General features: G+C 42.8%; 3 protein-coding genes across 4 annotated transcripts; 1 reads left to right on the top strand and 2 right to left on the bottom strand.

Moving 5' to 3' along the window:
- The first annotated feature begins 279 nt into the window (after positions 1-279).
- pcid2 (PCI domain containing 2) lies at positions 280-5,432 on the top strand. 2 transcript variants are annotated; one of them, XM_086118141.1, is made up of 15 exons: positions 280-364; positions 844-908; positions 998-1,087; positions 1,678-1,751; positions 1,832-1,899; positions 2,082-2,121; positions 2,420-2,474; positions 2,596-2,699; positions 3,578-3,653; positions 3,800-3,941; positions 4,025-4,125; positions 4,213-4,286; positions 4,861-4,986; positions 5,062-5,185; positions 5,261-5,432. In XM_086118141.1, the coding sequence occupies exons 2-15, from the start codon at positions 873-875 to the stop codon at positions 5,348-5,350; spliced, it is 1,200 nt and encodes a 399-aa protein (XP_085974267.1). In that variant the 5' UTR covers positions 280-364; positions 844-872; the 3' UTR covers positions 5,351-5,432. The 2 variants fall into 2 exon arrangements, with proteins under 2 accessions (XP_085974267.1, XP_085974258.1); XM_086118132.1 differs by having other exon boundaries at positions 327-476.
- Positions 5,433-6,183: 751 nt separating this feature from the next.
- Positions 6,184-11,158, bottom strand: prozb (protein Z, vitamin K-dependent plasma glycoprotein b). The gene is made up of 8 exons (XM_086118087.1): positions 10,946-11,158; positions 9,489-9,652; positions 9,391-9,415; positions 8,073-8,252; positions 7,867-7,998; positions 7,715-7,791; positions 7,191-7,323; positions 6,184-7,114 (listed from the first exon to the last, which is right to left on the bottom strand). Exons 1-8 carry the CDS (start codon positions 11,019-11,021, stop codon positions 6,516-6,518), a joined length of 1,386 nt encoding a protein of 461 aa, XP_085974213.1. The 5' UTR covers positions 11,022-11,158; the 3' UTR covers positions 6,184-6,515.
- Positions 11,159-11,342: 184 nt separating this feature from the next.
- f10 (coagulation factor X) lies at positions 11,343-19,041 on the bottom strand. The gene is made up of 9 exons (XM_086118061.1): positions 18,886-19,041; positions 17,829-17,989; positions 14,641-14,665; positions 14,441-14,554; positions 14,223-14,354; positions 13,880-14,151; positions 12,729-12,846; positions 12,465-12,652; positions 11,343-11,906 (listed from the first exon to the last, which is right to left on the bottom strand). Exons 1-9 carry the CDS (start codon positions 18,944-18,946, stop codon positions 11,484-11,486), a joined length of 1,494 nt encoding a protein of 497 aa, XP_085974187.1. The 5' UTR covers positions 18,947-19,041; the 3' UTR covers positions 11,343-11,483.
- Positions 19,042-20,414: the final 1,373 nt, after the last annotated feature.

The raw sequence follows: 20,414 nt of genomic DNA, 5'->3' as shown, positions 1-20,414 counted from the left end.
TTCACAGTACTATATCACACTTATATGGTTTTGTTTATTATTTTCCGGGAACATAAAGTGACAGACACAACAAATAAACGTTCTTCCATTTGCTCGATGACCTACAGTAAATAATATAATTTACCCGCACGTTGTGTGAATTTAGAATTTTGAAAAAATTTAATTTTTCACGTTTTGCTAATGTAAAAGGGTAGGCTGATAGGGGGCAGCAATGCGCCAAAATGTATCTAGTATGCCAAGCATGAGCAAGAAAGAAGAATTTTGTACCGGAAGTTAATTTGAAGTTAAAATTAGGACCCGGATGTAAATTTCACTGTCACTTAATTCGAATGCTTATTTCGTTGGATACAAAGTTGGAACAAAGGTACGTTCTTATACATAGTCAATGTCCATATGAATATCGAATTTAGATAATCAAAATTTCACAGTCACTTAATTCGAATGCTTATTTCGTTGGATACAAAGTTGGAACAAAGGTACGTTCTTATACATAGTCCATGTCCATATGAATATCGAATTTAGATAATCTAAACCGAGTGTAATTTGTTTATATTCCACTAAAAACAGTCAAATGAAGTGTTAATTTCGCTGCTACTTTTGTGGGGGGACAAAAGATGACGCGTTCTTAACGTTTTCTCTACAACATTCTGATTAATTCGCGTACATGCAAAATAAGTGTTCGACTGCTTCAACCCCAAGAAAATCAGACTGAGCTGTCCGTTTGTCATATCTCGTTGCGGTTGCCGTAGCCCCACCGTGCACAACTCGCTACGCTTTCAACGATTTATCGTACGTACAATTTTGCTTTTAATAGTTTGCGTTTTTAAACGTGATTCTTCGTAGGGAGAAATTGCCGTTGGGACGAATACATCATGGCTCACATCACCATCAACCAGTATCTGCAGCAGGTGATGTCTGACGTAATCAACGTGAAAATAGACTAAAGTATATTCCTGGAGGTGTTCATCAGCTCAACAGGCTTCTTGTCCTCATGCAGGCATATGAAGCCATTGAAAACCAGAAGGGGACAGTCTGCGCTGAGCTCCTTTCCTTTAAACACCCCCACGTAGCCAACCCTCGGCTCCAGGTGTGGCCCCACCCACTTCAATACCTATACATAGTCAGATACAAGTACAGTATAGAGACACAGATGAAGAAGAGTTTCAAATTGACTCAGTAAGATGCCATAATGGTAATCTTTATTCGTCATGTTTTGCATGGGATAAAGCATATATGCCTGTGAGTATTGTTATACTGCCTATCCACAACATGTTTTTCCCCACCTTTTGTAACACATTGATGCTATTTGTTAGCCAGCCTGTCATTTTTATTGGGTGTTTGTATTAACCTAGCAGACTTTCCCAAGGTAAAGTTATGTGTTTAAATGCACAATGTTTAATTCTCTTTGTTTTATTTTTACTTTGAAAATAAACTTCAACTGGGAGTGGCAATAAATTGCTATAAGACTTCTTTTTTCTTTTTATGATTGGTTCACTATATGTGAAACGGCTGCTTGTTGTGAAGTGAGTTGAGTTCGCTGCCACCAGGTTATATTCAAATCTTAAATTTTTGTTCCCAATTTGAAGCAAAAAGAAAAAAAGTTAATTCACGAGTGATAAACCTTAAATAGATGTCCATCCATTGTTGCTCAGATCTAGATTTGTGTGCCTGTTTCAGTTGGCCAATCCAGAGGACAAATGTCAACAGGTTCTGGAGCCACCATACGACGAGATGGTGGCTGCTCATCTCAGGTGGAGTAGGATATTGTGTTCATGGTGTATTGAGAAGTGATCAGAGTCTGTATCTCACTGCCCTATTTCTTGTTTGCCAGATGTACATATGCAGTTGCCAATCACGACTTTGTAGAAGCCTACAAGTTCCAGACCATTGTCGTCCAATATCCTTTATAATGCCATAAGATAAGATAAGATATCCTTTATTTGTCCCACACTGGGGAAATTTACAGCCTCCAGCAGCAAGAATGTGGGTAGAAAGAAGAACGAATATCAGCATTCAATCAATAATAAATTATGATTACAGTCCACGCCAGCACTCACTGTTGCCTCCTTGACTGCTCACATCCTTTTTGCGGGCGTTTCAGTCCCACAAAGAGGAGAACTGGTAAGTGTCATCTACAGTGGGCCTTTGCATCCATGTTAATCAAAGCCCAATTGTCAACTGTTTATAAAAAGATGAACCTGACCAATTATTTTGTTGTGTGGGTTGTGTATAGCGTACGCCCACACCCCCACCCCCATCCCTGATCTGCTCAGAAAATGGTCAGGGCCTGCATTCGTAAATGTTGAACCTAACCTGTTCAGTAGTTCTGTATATTTGGGGTCAGATTAGCATAAACACCGGAAGCAAAAGGTCGTCATTCAGAAAGTAGCATTCTCTCTTCTGTCTTTGTGTCTTTTAGGGCGCTCCCTGTGATGTTCACTGTCACTCTGGATCTCAGGATATTTGCCAACAATGTAAGAATGTTCATCAAAGTACTAAGATTTATTTTTTTGGGGTTGATTAAAAATGTTCTCGTCAATGTATTGATTCAGCTGGCATTCATTAAGGCTGAACATCTACTGTATGTGGTTTCAGGCACAGCAGCAATTGCAACAGAAGGGCAAAGGTCAACCGAGTGAAATGCTGGAAAAAGCAGCCGAGCAACTGATGAGCTGCTTTCGAATTTGTGCCAGTGACAAGTTAGTCATAATAATAAATCGAACCAAATGTATAGCGCTTTTCTCCATTGTGTTCCACATTCATGCCATGTATTTATATATAAAGTTGTAACTTGCTGCTTCTTGTGTAGCTATGGCATATGTTGTTGACATTAGAAAATAAGCATGTTTAACAAAATGATAGAATTACATTCTGAGCATAAATTGATGTCATAATGCTAATTAACATACCACGTTTTTCTACGCGGTTTTGAAATGTTATCGTTCAGTGAAACTAAGGTTGAATCTTTTGGCCATAGCATTACTCCGAAAGGAATGCCTGACACATACACATACTCCGTTTCACCATACCAAGAATGGTGGAGGCAGCATCATTCTTTGGAACTTAGTTCTTCTGCTGGAACTGGAGCATGAATTTGCATCGTGTTTGTTGTTGATTTTAAAATCCGGCTGGTGCGTCGTGGCTTCCATTTATTAACATTAGTTTGGGCGTGATTGGTTAATTTTGAACACAGCCCCGTCCTAATTTTAAGAGGTTGTGCATATTTGTGTAGGTCTTATCTCAGTTGATTAGTTTTGCGTCCACCCTCAAAAACCTTTTTTTTTTTTTAATTAACCCTTTCATGCACCCTGTAACCTGATAACATGATAAATCTGTCCACTGTAGTAAATGCTGTCCCCAAAAAGATTAAATTGAGGTGTAGAGGTGAAAGATGACAATGTTGGAAAAGGTTTTGAAATGATTTATTCTGATGTCATTTGTTTTTAGATTATATTATAAAAACCTGCACTTTCTTTCGGTATCCACGCTAGATGTTAGTATGTGTTTGAAAGCTTGTTCGGTATGGCCCTCGTGCCCTGCCTGAATCTCATTGCTGTCTTCACTATTTCCTTTGCAGTCGAGCCGGGATCGACGACTCAAAGAAGTGGGGCATGATGTTTCTAAGCAACCAGCTCTTCAAGATCTATTTTAAGGTCTCAAGTCTTTTGTATGTTTGGTTACCGGGTAATTGATATACTGATGACATGTTCTCCGCTAATTGAAGCAGGTGGCCGATTTTTGACTGTGGATTGAGTATGTTGATGGTTTGCCCATATGCAAATGTGTGTTTTGGATTCAGATCAATAAACTGCATTTGTGCAAGCCGCTCATCAGGGCTATCGACAGCTCCAACTTAAAGAATGACTACAGTCCCGCCCAGAAGGTCACATACAAATACTACGTGGGCCGCAAGGCCATGTTTGACAGTGATTTTAAACCAGGTAGCTTCGTTTATGATGTCATCCGACCAAATGAAGATCAGCGTGTGGTATGAGCACAATTGTTGTATCTGCGCCTCCCGCAGCCGAGGAGTTTCTGTCCTATTCCTTCCAACACTGTCATCGCGCCAGTCGGAAGAACAAGAGAATGATTCTCATCTACTTGCTGCCTGTCAAGATGCTGCTGGTCAGACGGCTTGCCCATAGAACAACTTTGAACTTCGCTCATATTTTAACTCTAACTAGACCTGGTCTAATCCTGCGAATGTTTTAGGGCCACATGCCGACACTTCAGCTCCTGGAGAAGTATGACCTTCTACAGTTCTCCCAAGTGACCAAAGCTGTCAGGTAGAGTGTGCACGCATGCATGCAAATGTAATACGATACGTTTTACAATCTCACAAAGGCATTCATCCAAATTTAGTAGAACATCAGCCAATTTAATGTTTATGCCACAGCTGCTCGAAATCAACCCGCATCGGAAATTCTGGAGATATTTTCCTCATGTTTCTCTCGTGGTTAATACACCATTAGATGTAGAAATGAGAATTATTTGAAATACACATTGTCCTCCATGGATTTACCATTTAAGAAAAAAAACTAACAATGCTTATTTACTCTTCTTGAACAGAAGAACAGAAAAGTGAGCTTAATTGTTGACTTTCTAGAGAAGCCCAGTGAGCCGGCTCAAACCTGGGTCTGAAAAAATGGGGCTTCTTTTTGAAAGCAGACCTCACCGTTCAAAATGGCAGAGGGTTGAAAAAAGATCACTAGAATTAAAAGAATCCACATTCAAGCAATTCATGATGCTGGGTTGTCTCTTCTCACTTTCGTGACAGGTGGTCTCATACATTTACGAATTAGGGTGTGTATTCCATGTTGGAATCCCTGGCGTGTGTGTTTGTACGTGTCCGTGTATCAGTGACGGGAACCTGCTGTTGCTGAACGAGGCTCTATCCAAACATGAGACCTTCTTCATCCGCTGTGGCATCTTTCTTATCCTGGAGAAGCTCAAGATCATCACTTATCGGAACCTCTTCAAGAAAGTGTGAGCGTCTTCCGACTTGCTGAGAGCAACGTGAGCCGAGGGTCCGGCTAAGCTCTTCTTGTCATCTGTGTACAGGTACCTGCTGCTGAAGACCCACCAGTTGCCTTTGGACACATTCCTGGTGGCTCTGAAGATGATGAGGGTAGATGATGTTGATGTGGATGAGGTGCAGTGTATCCTGGCTAACCTCATCTACATGGTGAGTGCACACGAGCGAACACGTCGACACGGACGGACGCGGGAAGGAATGCTGACACGGTTTCTCTGCTCTCAGGGTCACATCAAAGGTTACATCTCACATCAGCACCAGAAGCTTGTGGTCAGCAAACAGAATCCCTTCCCTCTGTTGTCTTCAGTCTCCTAGGCTGCATTCAACTTAACTCAACTCAAAAGATATTTTTTTATTTGTAACATGCTGTTCATGAAATGAAAGTGGCTGCTTTGTATGTGCGCTGTGACTCCTTCATTCTTGAACATTATTGTGTTTAAGGGGTGTCCCGATATGATATTAAATTCGGTTACCGGTCCGATATCAGCCCAAAAAAACCAAAACAGTATGCGATTATGTCGTCATATACAAGCAGTCCATCCCAGACTCCATTCTTGCTTCTCCTATCCAGCACTTCAAAAGAATATAATTTTTTTTCTTGAGATTTTTAGGGTTATTTCTTAGGGTCCTTTAATTTATTTTGTATTTACTATATTCAAGTGCTGTACATTAACATCTTTGCAGTAGAATTTGTGAAACCCAACTGTTTGGAATACATTAAATGGGTCATATTTTCTCATACCTACCGTTTCTAACTATTGTTCTTCATTTAAATAGTACCGGCCGATTAAGTGTTTTCTAAGATTTCACATTCAAAAAATAATAAAAGCATGTGTCATTCCTGCTGATATCGTATCGCATCGATATCGGACAGTACCGTAGCCTGTAATGTTGGTATTGTATCAAAGGTGAAAACATTGTATCGCGACACCCCTCTTCGCATTCACAATTCGGAATAGGCATTGAGCTACATTAGTGATTTGACATACAGGTTTTATTGTCGGGATTCATTCTACACGTTTATTTTATTTTTTTGTCTGCGATTTGGAGGGAAAAAAAGTTGTTTTCGCATTTCATCGTTTTTGACTCCTCCTGTCCCCAATCTCAGTCAGTCCTTCAAAGGTTCCCATCCTCCAGAGACACACAGATGTCAAATATGATTTTATGTGCCCCGTTAAGCAAATCGTGTGCAAGTGGTTCATGGTACACGTTCAGAACGATACTAACATTGCAGTGAGATATTCCAAACAAACACATTTTTAAAAATAGATTGAGCAACGTTTGAACAAATTGTTCTCCTTGACTTCTGATTTCAAAATGAGTTATCAATCAATTTCTTGTGTGCAGGTATATATAATAATAGGATGCCTCTGAGCGAAGGTATAACTACAATGCGGCCAGTGGCTAAAATTTCTAGTAATATACAGAACATCCTTGGTGTGCAAATGTGTGAGTCGGTCACTCATGAGCTGTCCCAGTTTTAGGTTCTTTTTGACTGTTGGGTCGTGCCGTCGTGTGATTGAATGGCCTCCAGATGCTGTCTTATCCAGACCAGGTGTCGGGACACTTTGGTGAAGACCAGCCCGTTCCCCAGACATCCTTTACGTGGCACGATGAGCAGCCCAGTCAGAAACGCCGTCCCTTTTTCCACCGTGGCGAGAGGCATTGCGGACAACAGACCGCCACATTGCCAATCTGTTGAACTTAATCCATCGCCACTACCCTTCTGCGTTGATTTCTGACCGTGCATCACAATTTTTCCAGTCCGTCCCGTCACGCAGAACATTTTATTGCTGAGTGGGAGTGAGACGTTGAGCTGGCCGCGACACTCGTCCAAACTCATGTAGATGAGGTTCTGGTCCATGTGTTGGTTCATGCTTCCTGCGACACCAAACTTCCCAGAATTCATTAGGATGTTTTCACTGAAATCCTTGTTGGGCAGACAAAGGTGGCGGAGGGTGGGGCCAAGCGGCAATGGGGAGGTCAGCTCCAGGAGGGCCAAGTCGTTGTCATGGTGGTTTAGAATGAAACGTTTGTGAATGTGGAACGCCTTAACGGACATTGTTGTGTCCAGGTTACCTAAGAGAAAATCAGCAGCCTTTATTGGTCATTATATACGGGAGTCATTTCATCGGAGAAATCTTGATGGAATTACCAGGAATGACAAAAAAATTGGAAGCTTGCGGGTGAGATTCCCGTAGGAGGCAACTGGCAGCAGTTAGGACGGCGCGCGGACCCAACAAAACACCGGCACATAGCTCCGTCCCTCCGCTCACCAGCAGCAATACCTGGAGACAATCGACACATTCACGGAGGACGCTTGCTTACGTAGCCCCAGACATGATATTTTTTTTCTTGGGTGGGGATGGAGGGGCAATATAGAGAGATAATGGGTGCACACATCATTCATTTGTGGCTGCTCAGTGGTTTTGACTTTGTGTTGGACATTTGAAGAAGCAAATTGAGTGCACGTTCTCTAAAAACGGAAAGGTTGAAGTGGAGGCTTCTGACAAAGGTGCGGTCCATTTGCTGACCTCAACGTCCAAAATTTTAACGGGAATGATCTCAAACCCATAAATTAGCATTTTCTGTCCACATTCTATCTATTTTGTGATTAATATTCATGTTATGTCCAGAGTACTAATGTCACCAAAACATGTGGTGTAGTGTTCATGTCACCTGCCACGGACAGTTTCCGTGCTGACACATCGATACTGTCTCAGCGGAGCCAAGAAGTCTTCCACAAGGAAACTCCCCTGAGGAAAGACCAGATGTTAGATTGATGTCAGATGTCAGAGGTGTACTGTTTGTGAGTGGTTGTTGTTTGGAACCTTCAGGCAGGCAACTTCGTCCATCACTGTGCAGTTTGAATCCTGCCACGCAGGAGCACGTGAAAGAATGAGAAGTCGCCGTGCACAGCTGGTGACAAACGTTGGGGCCTTCGGTGGGACACGGGAACCTTCCTAAAACGCAACAGACGCTGAAACAAGATTGTCAGACCATGTGACGGGATATTTGAACCATCTCTGAGGCTTACCTGCTACCACCTCTGCTTTTTGGATCCCTCCTTCATCTTCCTGGCTGTCCATGTCTGCCTGGGCTTCCAATTGGCAAATGATTCCATGGTTGGGGGAGGAGCAGGAGCAGTGGAATCCGCCTGGCTTGTAAGTGCAGTTCCCACCATGAAGGCAGGGGTTGGGCTTGCAATGGTCCCGATCTGTCACAAATAAAAACGGGATGGCTATAATAAAGGAATTCATTCATGGACTGAAGCAATGGAGGCAGGGCGGATTTCTGTATTTGATGGCCAATTCACAGGAGTCACATTCAAGAAAGAAGTCTCAAGTCCCAAAGCTCTGTGGCAAAACTCAAGGTAGGTAAAGCAATTCATAGAATCTTTTTTTTTTTCCCAAACAACAAACAAATGGCACACGATGGTGAAAATGTAGCTTTTCAAATTTCAACAGGCAAGACCTGTCAAGTCCTGTGCTTCACGTTGAGTGCGAATTCCACAAGTTCTAGCCGAGCAAGTCCAATCATTGGTGACTTGAGCCTGATTGGTGTCTAGTCATGTGGCTAAAGTCATAAAAAGTAAAAAGCGAGTGATGTCACATTCAGGACTGTTTTTTTTTTTTAACAAATAATGTTTGTTCTCAATATTGCTATACCATTTCCATAGAAAGACGTGGAAACCTGCGGCCTTGAGACTTCTTCAGCTTATTTTCAGCTGTTGGATTGACTTCACAACAAGAATCTGTAAGCTTCAGTTCTTTTGTCTTACAAATTTTTATATCGTTGCTTTGATATATTTGGCCAGTGCATTGCATTGGCAAGATGTCTAGCTCACAATTTAAGGTTTTCAGTGAAGCTTACGTGCATGTTTTTCAGATGTGAGAGCAAGCTGGAGTGTGTGGAGAAAACCCATTTGAGCACGGGAAGATCATTCAAACGCCACACAGGTAGGCCTCAGCTGTCATTCCAACCCACAACCTCAGAACGGTGATGCAGACATGGTCACCACTAGTCCTCAGTGCTTCTATATCCAAACGGTGGTGGTTTTGTTGTTTTTTTTCGAAGGGACATTCTTTTTGGAACATAATTTCTCATTGAAATCTCATGTCAGTGTAGAGAAGAAGTCTAAACATCATCATTCTGTCATTTCGACATTTTGACTTTTCTCAGTGGCACTGCCTAGGCCAAATGACATGGAAGGGTTTGCTTATGACTCGTTCCATCAGAGACGTTTTGGTTTTGGCCACCTGTAAGTAGATGTGGTAGTAGTAGATTTTTTTTGAACATGCCCTTCCCAATTTATAACGAGCCCCAGTCAGCAAATTTCATTGTCATGAACTTACTCTCATAAGTGCTCCAGAACTTGACCTGTCGGGATAGAAACATGTTGAAACCTGAAGCAGAAGACGAGCACAGGTGATGCACTACTGATTGGGCTGACCGTCTTGTCGTGGTCTTCAAAATACTCCCTGGCCTCCTCAAAAGTGCAGCGCTCCTCGTGACATTCCCGCTCCAGGTTGCCCTGCAGGATCTCCTCCACCAGGAAGTAGTTTGCTCGTTTGGAACGCAGGAAAATGCTTTGTGCAGCTGGCGCGTGCACAAACACTGAAACGCCACGCAATCGTCAATAATGGTATCACATTGGGACACACGTTAGTATTAGGGTTACTAGTGTGAGTGCAGAAGGCCACCTCCATATCTGGGCAAAGATTTTGATGCCTGTGACTTGCCTGCCATTATCACAGGAGAGCCGTGTTCCCGTTATACTCTGCCACTAGTCACATACGGTCACAGAATATTTAAAGAACAAAGCTACAACTGCTCTAAATGCAAACTGCAAAGAGAATCTGTTGCCAGTCAAGAACACTTGATTCCTACACTTGATGTCAGTCAAACGTACTGTATTACTTTTACACTATGGCAAGCAGACAGCATGGCGCAGAAGTCATCGCACTATCCACTGTCATGGTTTCATCAATTAAAATACCGTAGACCAATCTGGCCCAACACACTCGTTATACAAGCAGAAACAAACCGAGAATAAAAAAAAAACATTGATCACAATATGCAACATGCCATCAGCCATTGTTGATGCTCACTCGGAATGGCTGTCGACTGGCGAATCAGTGCATGAGATAGAAGTAGACTGTGTGCAACGGCAAAGAAAATAGAATTAGCCAAAACATTAAGATCAGCAAAACGCTTTTTACTTTGACTCCTTCCTGCTTGCATGAGAAGTGAGTTGGACTGCGCAATTGATTTCATTTCATGAAACCCTGACCGTGGATGCTACGATAAATCATGACTTCTCCGTTGCAGAGATGGTTACAAGAAGGCGAATGATGTGCACATACTAGTCCCCACCACCTCACGGAGGCTTTCTTTCACCCCACTGAAAAAGCTCGAGCTACGTCACTAATTGCGCTAATGCATTGGCAAAGCCAGAATTACAGTTAAACGTTTATGAAAAGCAGTTCTATGCAATAAGTCTAAAATTATTCTTGAATAAAAAAGATGTATGGCGTTAAGTGAGCGTGCCTTCTTGTGCCATGTCCCGGTATTCTTACGCCCCCTCAGAAAACGACTGAACTGTAGTTTATTGGACCTCGTTTGCAACCTAAATTGTGCTTGCGTCCACTTTGAGACAGGAGAAAATCCAGTGAGACTCGCCGTGCCCTTCAGGATTGGCCTAAAACCTGGCAAATTATTGTTTACCCACTTAGTACAGAAGGAACATGAACATCCCCAAATATTTTTGGAGGTCAGGCTTCCACTTTAAGTGGAAGGACTCAAAAAAGCAAAGAAATGTAGCGTTTGTGTCATGTTTTCATTTGGACGACCGGCCAAGAAGTAGCAGACCGTTTCACAAGATGTTGAGCAAAAAGTTTGAATTCTTACCGTCTGCTTTGCCAAGGACCTGAAGGCCGCTTGCAAGCGAGGTGAACAAGAGGAGACCCACTCCAGCGAGCGCCATGACACCGAGTGGTCAACGAGTGTCGTCACATCCCGGTGGCAAAGCTCTCTCGCCCAGCTCCGACCAACACGTGGTCCTCCGTGACATCCGTGAGTCGCAGGGTCGCCTCCTGAATGTTTGTCCGTCCTCAGCACGTGTTAACATCAAGCGCAGCTTGCGGGAAACGCCGTGTTCTTGGACTCCGACCTCCCCAAACAAGCGCGTTTGTTTATTCGTTTTATTTGCGCAGGGGGGCAGCTCCTGATGACAACCAAATAAGCGCTTGACTATTCTTCATCATGTGGGTGTCCTGAGTTCATCTTGCTCAAAGGAAACATGCTCTTCATGCACGCCCACGCGCTGCGTTGTAGTGTTTATTTAGAGGCTTTGAAAAATACACACATTGAAAAGCTTTTGTCTCGCAGACAAATGGCATGAGTTTGCAACTTGTCTCCACGTCTGTGGGGAATTTGTGTGGCCGTCTCAGAAATACATCCTTCTGAATGGTTGGCCTTGCCTCCTCGCCCTGCCCCCGCTCTTCTCTTTGCGCAACAGCACCTTCATGGCGGTACGGATCCATTTGATGAATTTGCTGACTTGAGTGTAGACGCCGTATTTGCCTTCCTTTGCGCAACCTTCGCCCCAGCTCACAATGCCCGTGATAAAATGGGTGTTTTTGTACGCCGTAACGTGCGGGCCGCCACTGTCCCCTCGGCATGAATCCATCGCTTTTTTGTCATAGCCTGCGCAGAACATGTGTGCAGAAATACGGAAACTGCTCGATTCTTTACAAGTCTGTTGGGGCACATAAGGCACAGAGAGACGCTGCAGGATGGTGGACGCTGGCAGATTTTGGCCAAGACGTCCAAAACCGCTCACCATGCCGTCTTGCTGCTTCATGAGCACCTGCAACGACAAGTTAGAAGCCCACATATCATGAAAACAAAAAAGCTGCATTTCGATATAGTCCACCGCTCGCAAAATAAAAGGCTTTGGGGTAAAAATGTCGTTCGGCGGGAATTGGTATTTAAACAGTCCTCTTCATCAAATCAAGACGACACCGAAGAATCGATGTGTTGGCAGCACCTCGCCATTGTGAGGCTGCAAACACAAAGTGCCCACTGAGCTTAGAATGGCAGAATGCCATCAGCAGGTCAAGAATTGCGCCACAGGAACTAAACGAGTCACAGAAAGGCGTGGAAGTGGACCGACCTTTTCTTGGACATTTCAAACACCTGCAGTGAATTTTACCGCTGAGCTACTTGTTAGACAACAGCAAGTTGTGCAAAAAGTAAGTGAAAGACACGTACGTACTTACAATTGGACACGTGCTTTCAAAAGTTTACAGAAGGTCACCCGAAAAGTTCCTTTGAGGTTCATTTTACAATTCGACCCAAAAGCCCGATGTCCCGTACTTGGGAGTTGTGTATGCTGACCGTCATCGAAAGGCAGGAACACGCTCACCTTCTCAGCAAAATCCGGCTCGGGCAGGCAGGCTGGCAGGATGTGCCTGGAGAACTTGATGGGCGAGGCCAGTTTGAGGAGCGCGATGTCATTGTGAAAAGTGTCCGAGCGGTACAGCTTGTGGGTTAGGGCAGTCTCCAGGTAGTAAGTGGCTTCATTCCCATCATCGGCCAATACATCAAACTCACCTGGATGGACAGAAACGCCGTCATTTCACCACGAAAGCATCACAAGGACAGACTCTGACTGGTCAGTCGCACCCACCCAGCCTCACAGAGATATAAGACGTGTGGTTCATGCAGTGCGCCGCCGTTAAGATGATGTATTCGTTGAGGATGGTACCGCCACAAAACCCTTTGTCGTTTTCATCGAGGAGAAGTGCCTGCATGGACAAAAGGGGCGGGAATAAGACGCGCTTTCCATATACCTATGGAGTGGAAACACTCGGGGCCTGTATTTACTAAGATTCCAAAACGTTGTTCTTACTCTAACTCAGTGTTTCCTAACCTTTAGGCAAACATTTCACATGGAAAAACGTATCACGGCACCCCACTCTGCAAGAAGTGGAAACGGATATACAGGTCAATTATGTACCTTCTGTCCTGTAGTGGAAGAGCAGTTGATTGTGCTGCCTGTTACGCCGCACGCTTGGCGTAGAGAAATACACATCTGTATTTTTAAAATGATAGGGGTGGAACAAAAATAAGCAAATCAATAAATAAACGACGCGAGTGCATCGAATGGAACCGAATGCTTCCACTGTAAAATCCACCCAGATGCAGATTGAATCATCTTTGATTGGAAAGCTGTATCTTCGAAGGAAATAGCGCATATAGAGAATTGACAGGTTGGATGTAAATTGACGACAAAAAAGTCACTGCATTATCCCTCTCCCCAACTGAGGCGTGCCATGTTGAATTGAATCGTAATCTCAGTACACCAATGTGCCACGGCACACAACTTGGCGAATCGCCGCTCGAACTGATTGTGCGCCCATTTGCAACCGGTTTTGTCATAACGTTTATGGCATCACCCCTGATTGTGACGAGTGGAAATGTCAACCCATAGATCATCCCAGAAGCTCCAAAATCTCAACTCATAGACCATAGGTCACCATAGTTTTTGTCTTTTACACAAGCAGAAAATATCCTTTCCCGCCTCTCATTTTGCCTGTCTCCTCCTCGCCACGAGACGCGCTATTTTGAGACACAAAATCTCAGGTCTGATCATTTGCAGTGCACGTGCCATATTATTGTGTTTGGTCCTCCAAAATCAACCGTTCGTTAATGTTTCCTGTTTGGTAGATGCAATCCTGGGTCAGGGCAGCCCGGTTCAGAGATGAACTTCTCACATCTGTTTGTATTCTATCATAGTAAATCAGGCCCTCGGTGTCTGAGTTGATCGACTCTCTGCACCTGCCACGGGCATTCTTCGGATGGACAGTTCTCCCCGTTGACGATACGGGTCATTCCCACTACATCAGAGAAGATTTCTTCCTCCTCCACCGATTCTTCACTGGTGAGGTTGCCATGAGGTGAGCTCTCCGGCCGACTGGCAGCGGCGGTGTCATTGCTTTCAACGTGGGTCTGGTTGAACTCGGTGACATTTCCCTCTGTGATGTTCGGGCGCTGGTACCTGAAAATGGTCCTGGTTTTGCCAGTGATTGTGACGCCACATTTGAAGGGCTCTGAAAGAGTTTTGTGATGTGAGGCGGAGGCTCAGGGTATCAGAACGTGGTCGGTGTGGAATCCTGCTCACCATTAGATTCACAGGATTTGTCATCATTAGCCAGGAAATATCCGTCAGCACATGAGCATTCAATGTTTCCTTGCTCCACCTTGCAGAAGTGCTGGCAACCTCCGTTTTGGTTCTCGCAGAGTTGAGGAATAGCTGGAAAAAAAGAGAACACGAACAGGTTGAAAACCTTTCCAGAGGGATGATGATCAATCACATCCGCAGGCAGAGTCGTTCCGCACCAATTTCACAATTGAAACCCTGGTAGCCTTCGTAACAGTAACAGGTGTAACTGCCGATCCCGTCTTCACAACGTCCTCTGTGAGCGCAGGGCGTTGAAAGACAAGCGTCCCCATCTGGGTCAAGCACATAACATTTGGATAAAAGAACAAAACAAAAACAAACACCCAGCACATTTTCTGCAAAGCATCCCATTTCTTACCAAAGTATGTGGCCCAGAATTTGTCCTGAAAATTAGCAAGATAAAAACAGAAAGCATGAAATTGGTTAAAGAGTCAAGTGAAGATACTTTTGTCCACCAGTCGAGTCACATTCACAGTGGCGGACAAAAGGGCAAACGCTGCCTGGCCAGCAATAGCAGTCTTACTCGTTTACCCTCACTATATCTATATGCGGAAATTAATCAGGTTATATACACTTAACAGGATCTTTAAACAAAAATGTTTAGAATTGCTTCTGTTAAATCATAAATATACCCAAAATGATGACCCCAAAAGATTTTAACTGTACATTCCCGATTTGTGAACAAACAGGCCATTTTAAATGCATTTGTCACATACAGCGTTCATAATGTTTGATTATTGTGACACCGTTTTGTGAACTGACGACAGTAAATAAAATTGGATTAATCAGGAACGCTACTTCTCATGGATGAGCGTCACAATCTTAATAGGATCAACCGTATTTTAGGGCAACTTTTGTTAGGGTAGCAAGTAGGACATTTAACAATGTATTTTTTCTCTGCCTGTGTCATTTTTATTGTTGTCATGACCGAACAAATCACATTTTCTTTCGGTGATTTGGAAAAAATACAGTTTTGAGGTTCAAGTATGCTTCTCTAATACACCCACTCACACTCTGATGTCACAGTTTAAAATGGACGCTTCACTTTTTAAGCAGTCGCAAATTAGAAGTTACAAATTTGCATATTAACCAGTTACAGACTTTTGAACTCGATTTGCTGTTTATTGTGCTTAGTCTATAGCAGGGGTGTCAAATCTACGGCCCGCGTGCCGGAACCGGCCCCCAAGGAGGTTCGAGCCGGCCCGCAGGATAATTTAAAGTGAAAAAATGCATAAAAGACACGGAATGAATATTTTTAATAAGGTGCAATTCGTGGAATATCCGCTCGGGGACACACTGTTTTGATCAGAGAAGAAGACAACAGCAGTCTGAGTCTGTCACTGAAACAGACCCAACACAGCAGACGCTATCAAGAACATGTGAAAACTTTATTCTTTACACATTTAATAGCACTCTCCTTAGTTTGTAAGGTGTAGGCAGGGATTAAATTTTGATTTTATATGCACATGTGTAAATGGTTTAAAAATTCCTTTCTTTATAAATCTCGTTTAATCTTAAAGCGCATTACTATGTTTTTCAATACCAATTACTTGTAAAGGTTTTGCGCCTTTGTACAGTCAGTGGGATCAATTGCAATGCATATTTGTGAATGATAAAAGTAAATTGCACATTTGTCTCAGGAAATCCAAGGTGCTTCATGAAATGTTTTGTAAAAGATATGTTCATTATTATTTTCCAAATGTTCTTGTGCTTCTTCAGACCAAAACAAAGGAAAGACATTATTTTGGTTATTTATAGCAGAGTATGGTATCATTTTAATGGTCCGGCCCACTTGACATCTTCCGAGGCCGTATGTGGCCCACAATGTGAAATGAGTTTGACACCCCTGGTCTAAAGCAACAAGAAGATTACTTTATCACTATCTGGTGCAAGTTTGGTGAGTTTACGTTTAATAATAATTTGTAGAGCTTTTTCATTTGCCTTTGAAATATCCCATTTTGTTGGCAGTCCTTAAACACGCCGTGTGCAACAGTCAGAACTGAAGCTGAAAGGAAGTTTCTGCTTCTCTCCCAGTGCAGATATGTGGTCTACTCTGCTGGTACATTTATTTGCCTGTACAGTATTCCATAACATTTTTTATTGTGCGTAAATCACAAAAAGTGAATGTAATGACTTACTGTTTGTGTAAAGTCTTTGTGCGCATTTTTGTTTGCCCATGTGTGGTGTCATATTAGTTAGTGCTAGCATGTTATTCAGGCTATTATGCTAGTTAACACTGTTGATACGCCCCAGTAAGGATATTATTGTGTACATGCTATCTCCATGATTTTGATGCTTTATGATTTGAAGTGTGCATTCTGCTCATATTTAGTCATGCAATTATAACTTTCTCATGTCCACAGTGAAACTCTGTTTTGTAGCCAGATGTGTCCTTGAAGCACACTACCTCATCAGTTAGACATAGCAATGGACTAGTTGATACAAGCTAAGAATCAGTTTAGGAGAAACGAAAGTCCTGATGCCACACCATAAGTTTTGGTACCGCCCTTCTGATAATATAAATATGATGGGAATCCCTCTCTTCTTTGCACTCGTGATCCAGCCATTGTCTGTAAACTGCGGGTGCCCGGAGTATTCTGTTATTAAAAGCTTAGAAGAAACTGTTCATCGACTCCAGCCTGTATTTGGATAACCAACATCCTCACCATCCGAAATTCAACAAACACACGGAGGAAAGAAGGCCACTTTCCCCCCAACAGATTCTCTTTGTTCTTAGTTCTGATTTGCCACCATCTTGTGACATCAATTCGCAATTAAAACCCCATTTTAAGTGTGCGTCAATTAGATGCGGATTTCCTCTCTTTGCGGCAGGGTTCAGTCCCATGGACTCTAAAATACTGACTTCTTTTAGCTGCTGTAGTGTTAATTTAATGCCCTTATGGTCCAAACACCCTCTGTCCGAGCTTCCTTCTCATTCGTCGTCGTCTTCACGCAAAGCTATTGTCAGTCATTTTTCTGCCAGCAATATTTGATTCCTCAAGTCAAGTGTATAGTTGTGAGAAAAATATGGTCAAGTAGTCATGGTGTGTCTATCCATTGTTTTTAAAAGTTGAATATGGTCTAACAGTAAAAGTCTAGTTTCACTCAAGTTTATGTGCAAAAACAAGCAGTAAAGAATTCAAGCTAAAACTTTCCATCCAAACTGCATGAGAAAACATTATTACTGGGTGTTAAGTATTTTAAATAGCATAGATTTAACTTGAATACCTCAGGTCAGCAAAAAAGCAATCCCCATCAAGTTTATTAAGCTAACTTGGGCTGAGATCTTTTAAACTGGACTAGCTAACTCGGCATGTTCAGGATAGTTAACTGTACATGTAACATTATCTAACGAGTAAAAACCTAACTTTAATGAACTTAATGGGTATAGTGATCCCCATCGCTAGGTTCACCGCTTGTGGTCTTGCTATATTGCTCATTTTTCTGTTTTAGTGTTAGTGTTGGTGTGTGTGTGTGTGTGTGTGTGTGTGTGTGTGTGTGTGTGTGTGTGTGTGTGTGTGTGTGTGTGTTAGGTATTGCGTATACAGTTTTAGCTGCATCTTCAAAAATCTCCCGCGCCTCCTCCCAACTGCAGCGTTCCTCCCGACACTCGCGCTCCATGTCGCCTTGCTTGAGCTCTTCAAAGAATTTGTTGGCTCGTCTGGGCCGTATCAACACTTGACTGGCCTCTTCGGTGCCCAGGAACACTGAGGATGACGGGAGAATTACGTCTTAAGAGGCATGCACTACTAGCATCATAACTGAAGATCATCAAACAGAGTTGCACGTCAGTCCGTGTAATCATTTGTTCTTTCCATTTTTAATTAGCAATTAAAAAACAAATAATTTGTGGATAAAGGACTGATTTGTCATAATTCAATATTAGCATCAGATCAAAAATACAAAATCGAATTAGGGTCACGTTAGGTTTGGTCAGGAACATTAGTAAAGCCACGTTAACTTGTTAGATGCCACATTCAGTGAAGGCCACGATCGACATCCATAGTGATCCATCAGCCATATTAAAGTTAGTTGTTGAAAGCAGCTTCAAGGATTACATTTGACACGGAAAGGATGCTTTTGCTGTACAGCAATCTCCCGTTTTGTGTGGTGAGCCAGAGTACCCGAAGAAAGCCCACTTGAGCATGGAGAACATGCTAACTCCACACTGGAAGGCTGGATTCAGGATTCGGGCCCCCAAATTTACAACTGTGAGACAGCTATAGGCTACCGATTTGTTCACAGTTGTGCCGAAACCTAAACAGAATCTGACCCTAAAATTAAAATACAGGTCTAATCTATTTTGATGTCTTTTAGATGTAAAATACAAATCAAATAACCAGTCATTTTTGGGTTTTCCGCCTTTTGACTGCCAATTCAATTGAAAGAACGATACACCAATCTATCTGCGCCCCCGAAAACAGTTTTGAGAATCAGTTTGTCCAATCAAGTGATAGAACCCCCATCAGGTGTGGCGGGTTGACATCACACGCCATATACTGCACATCGAAGGCGTACCGAACAAACACACACGTACTAAACACACTAAGCGCACACTTCCCACTGTTCCCCAGCATCATTCGCCCCTTGACATCGAATGTACCGTGAGCGGTGGCCAGATGCAAAAACAGCACGCCGAGCGACAGTTCACCAAAACAAAACATGGTGTCCGGTGGTGAGTTGAGGAGAAGAAGCTCTTTGTGGCGTAGGGATGATCTGAAGTCTGAATACACAACGAGGGGCAGGAAGGCAGGCCGATGACCTCTGTGGGGGAGGAAGGGGTGTCAACGCGTTCCAGTGGACCCATCTGGATGGGAGGGGACTGCTTTGTCAAAATGTTTCACATACTGTACAACTACCGCATGTTAGAATACGAGACTTACCCTGGAAAAGGAACGTTGTAAATGTTAGGACTGCAAAAAATGTGTACACTGTTTTTTAAAAATAATTTACGCAACAACGTTGCGTAAATCATTCCATGTAGAAAGCACAAGACGAGACACAGGAAGAGATTATGAATGTTGCAAACAGATGAAAAGGAAACAAATAAAGCAAACAGTAACAACTGAAATCAGATTATTCATGGCAGAGAAATTAAATTGACTTGTTCCCAAATTCAGAGAGCAGATGTTTGGATCATAACAGTCCTGGGAGAGATTTGGTACCTATCCTGAGAGGTGGTGAATATTTGTTTTGTTTCTTTTCTCCTCATTTTAATGTGTGTAGCATTCACAAAAAACCTGAATGTTCAGCATGTTCCGAATCAAGTAGTCACACTTAACCAACTACACTCGAGGTGTAGTGCCGTATTATCTGGCTGTTGTTCGAATTACAGTGGAACAAGGCCAACCTTCTGAAACAAGGACCAACCTCAACTGGTGTTTGATGAAAAACAATGTAAAAAGAAAATGTGCACCAGGCACTTATGAAGTAGACTCCAGCATTACTCCCATATTTCCATACTGAGCCATTCACTGTTCAACCTGGAATTATACTCATTCGGCTGTTCAGCGATGTTGTGATGTTACAATATTTTGAGGGGTTGGGGAGGGGGGGGGGGGCGATGGATATACAGTACTTCGTGTTGTTCTTGGTTCCCCACCTCTGAGTTTTTTGAAAACCAAATGCATTGTGACTAGGATCTTCTGTTGTGGTTTTGAGTCCTTTATGTTTGACCAGAACATTTAGAACAGTTAATAGTTGTCACATGTCAGCAAAAGTCAGTGTTGTATTGTTTGGAATAGAAAAATAATAATATTATGCAGTGGTTAACGTCCGTTGATACTTATTTTTCAGTTCAGATTTGACTTGAAGTGGTTTTAGCAGATTTTTGGAAATGAAGAGGGTACGTCAACCAGGTTCAATCCTGTTTTTGCTGGCACGCAACTCCCGTATCCTGTTCTCTTGTGATGCTGTTTGTTTTGAATGAGTGTTCAAATGAGCTTTTATGAGTTTGTTTGTTTTTGTCAAACTTCAAAAGTGATCTTTGATGGTTTCATGAGGCAGCAACGGTGTGGGCCTAGTGGTGAGAATGTCTCCCTCACCAAGTGATGTTTCCCAAAAACAGATTTATTGAAGACTCCAAATTGCCCATAGGTGCGGATGTTTGTCAATGTGTTCCTTGTGATTGAC

The sequence above is a fragment of the Hippocampus guttulatus genome, chromosome 1 (genome assembly GCF_054856545.1).
Source record: "Hippocampus guttulatus isolate MCC_2025c chromosome 1, RoL_Hgut_1.0, whole genome shotgun sequence".
In the NCBI taxonomy this organism is placed as follows: domain Eukaryota; kingdom Metazoa; phylum Chordata; class Actinopteri; order Syngnathiformes; family Syngnathidae; genus Hippocampus; species Hippocampus guttulatus.
The sequence above is the reverse complement of the archived record's forward strand: the minus strand, read 5'-3'. Positions and strand labels throughout refer to the sequence as shown.

What these genes read in the sequence shown, in the direction of transcription:
- pcid2 (XM_086118141.1), top strand. Translation starts at nt 873, where the DNA reads ATGGCTCACATCACCATCAACCAGTATCTGCAGCAG. An exon ending in CCAGACCATTGTCGTCCAAT is followed by an intron (nt 1,900 to 2,081) that starts ATCCTTTATAAT and finishes GACTGCTCACAT; the next exon opens with CCTTTTTGCGGGCGTTTCAG. An exon ending in CAAGTGACCAAAGCTGTCAG is followed by an intron (nt 4,287 to 4,860) that starts GTAGAGTGTGCA and finishes TCCGTGTATCAG; the next exon opens with TGACGGGAACCTGCTGTTGC.
- prozb (XM_086118087.1), bottom strand. Translation starts at nt 11,021, where the DNA reads ATGGCGCTCGCTGGAGTGGGTCTCCTCTTGTTCACCTCGCTTGCAAGC. An exon ending in TTGAAGACCACGACAAGACG is followed by an intron (nt 9,416 to 9,488) that starts GTCAGCCCAATC and finishes CTATCCCGACAG; the next exon opens with GTCAAGTTCTGGAGCACTTA. An exon ending in ACGGAAACTGTCCGTGGCAG is followed by an intron (nt 7,324 to 7,714) that starts GTGACATGAACA and finishes GATTGTCTCCAG; the next exon opens with GTATTGCTGCTGGTGAGCGG.
- f10 (XM_086118061.1), bottom strand. Translation starts at nt 18,946, where the DNA reads ATGTTTTGTTTTGGTGAACTGTCGCTCGGCGTGCTGTTTTTGCATCTG. An exon ending in GCATCTGGCCACCGCTCACG is followed by an intron (nt 17,990 to 18,885) that starts GTACATTCGATG and finishes CGTCATCCTCAG; the next exon opens with TGTTCCTGGGCACCGAAGAG. An exon ending in TTATATCTCTGTGAGGCTGG is followed by an intron (nt 12,653 to 12,728) that starts GTGGGTGCGACT and finishes CTGTCCATCCAG; the next exon opens with GTGAGTTTGATGTATTGGCC.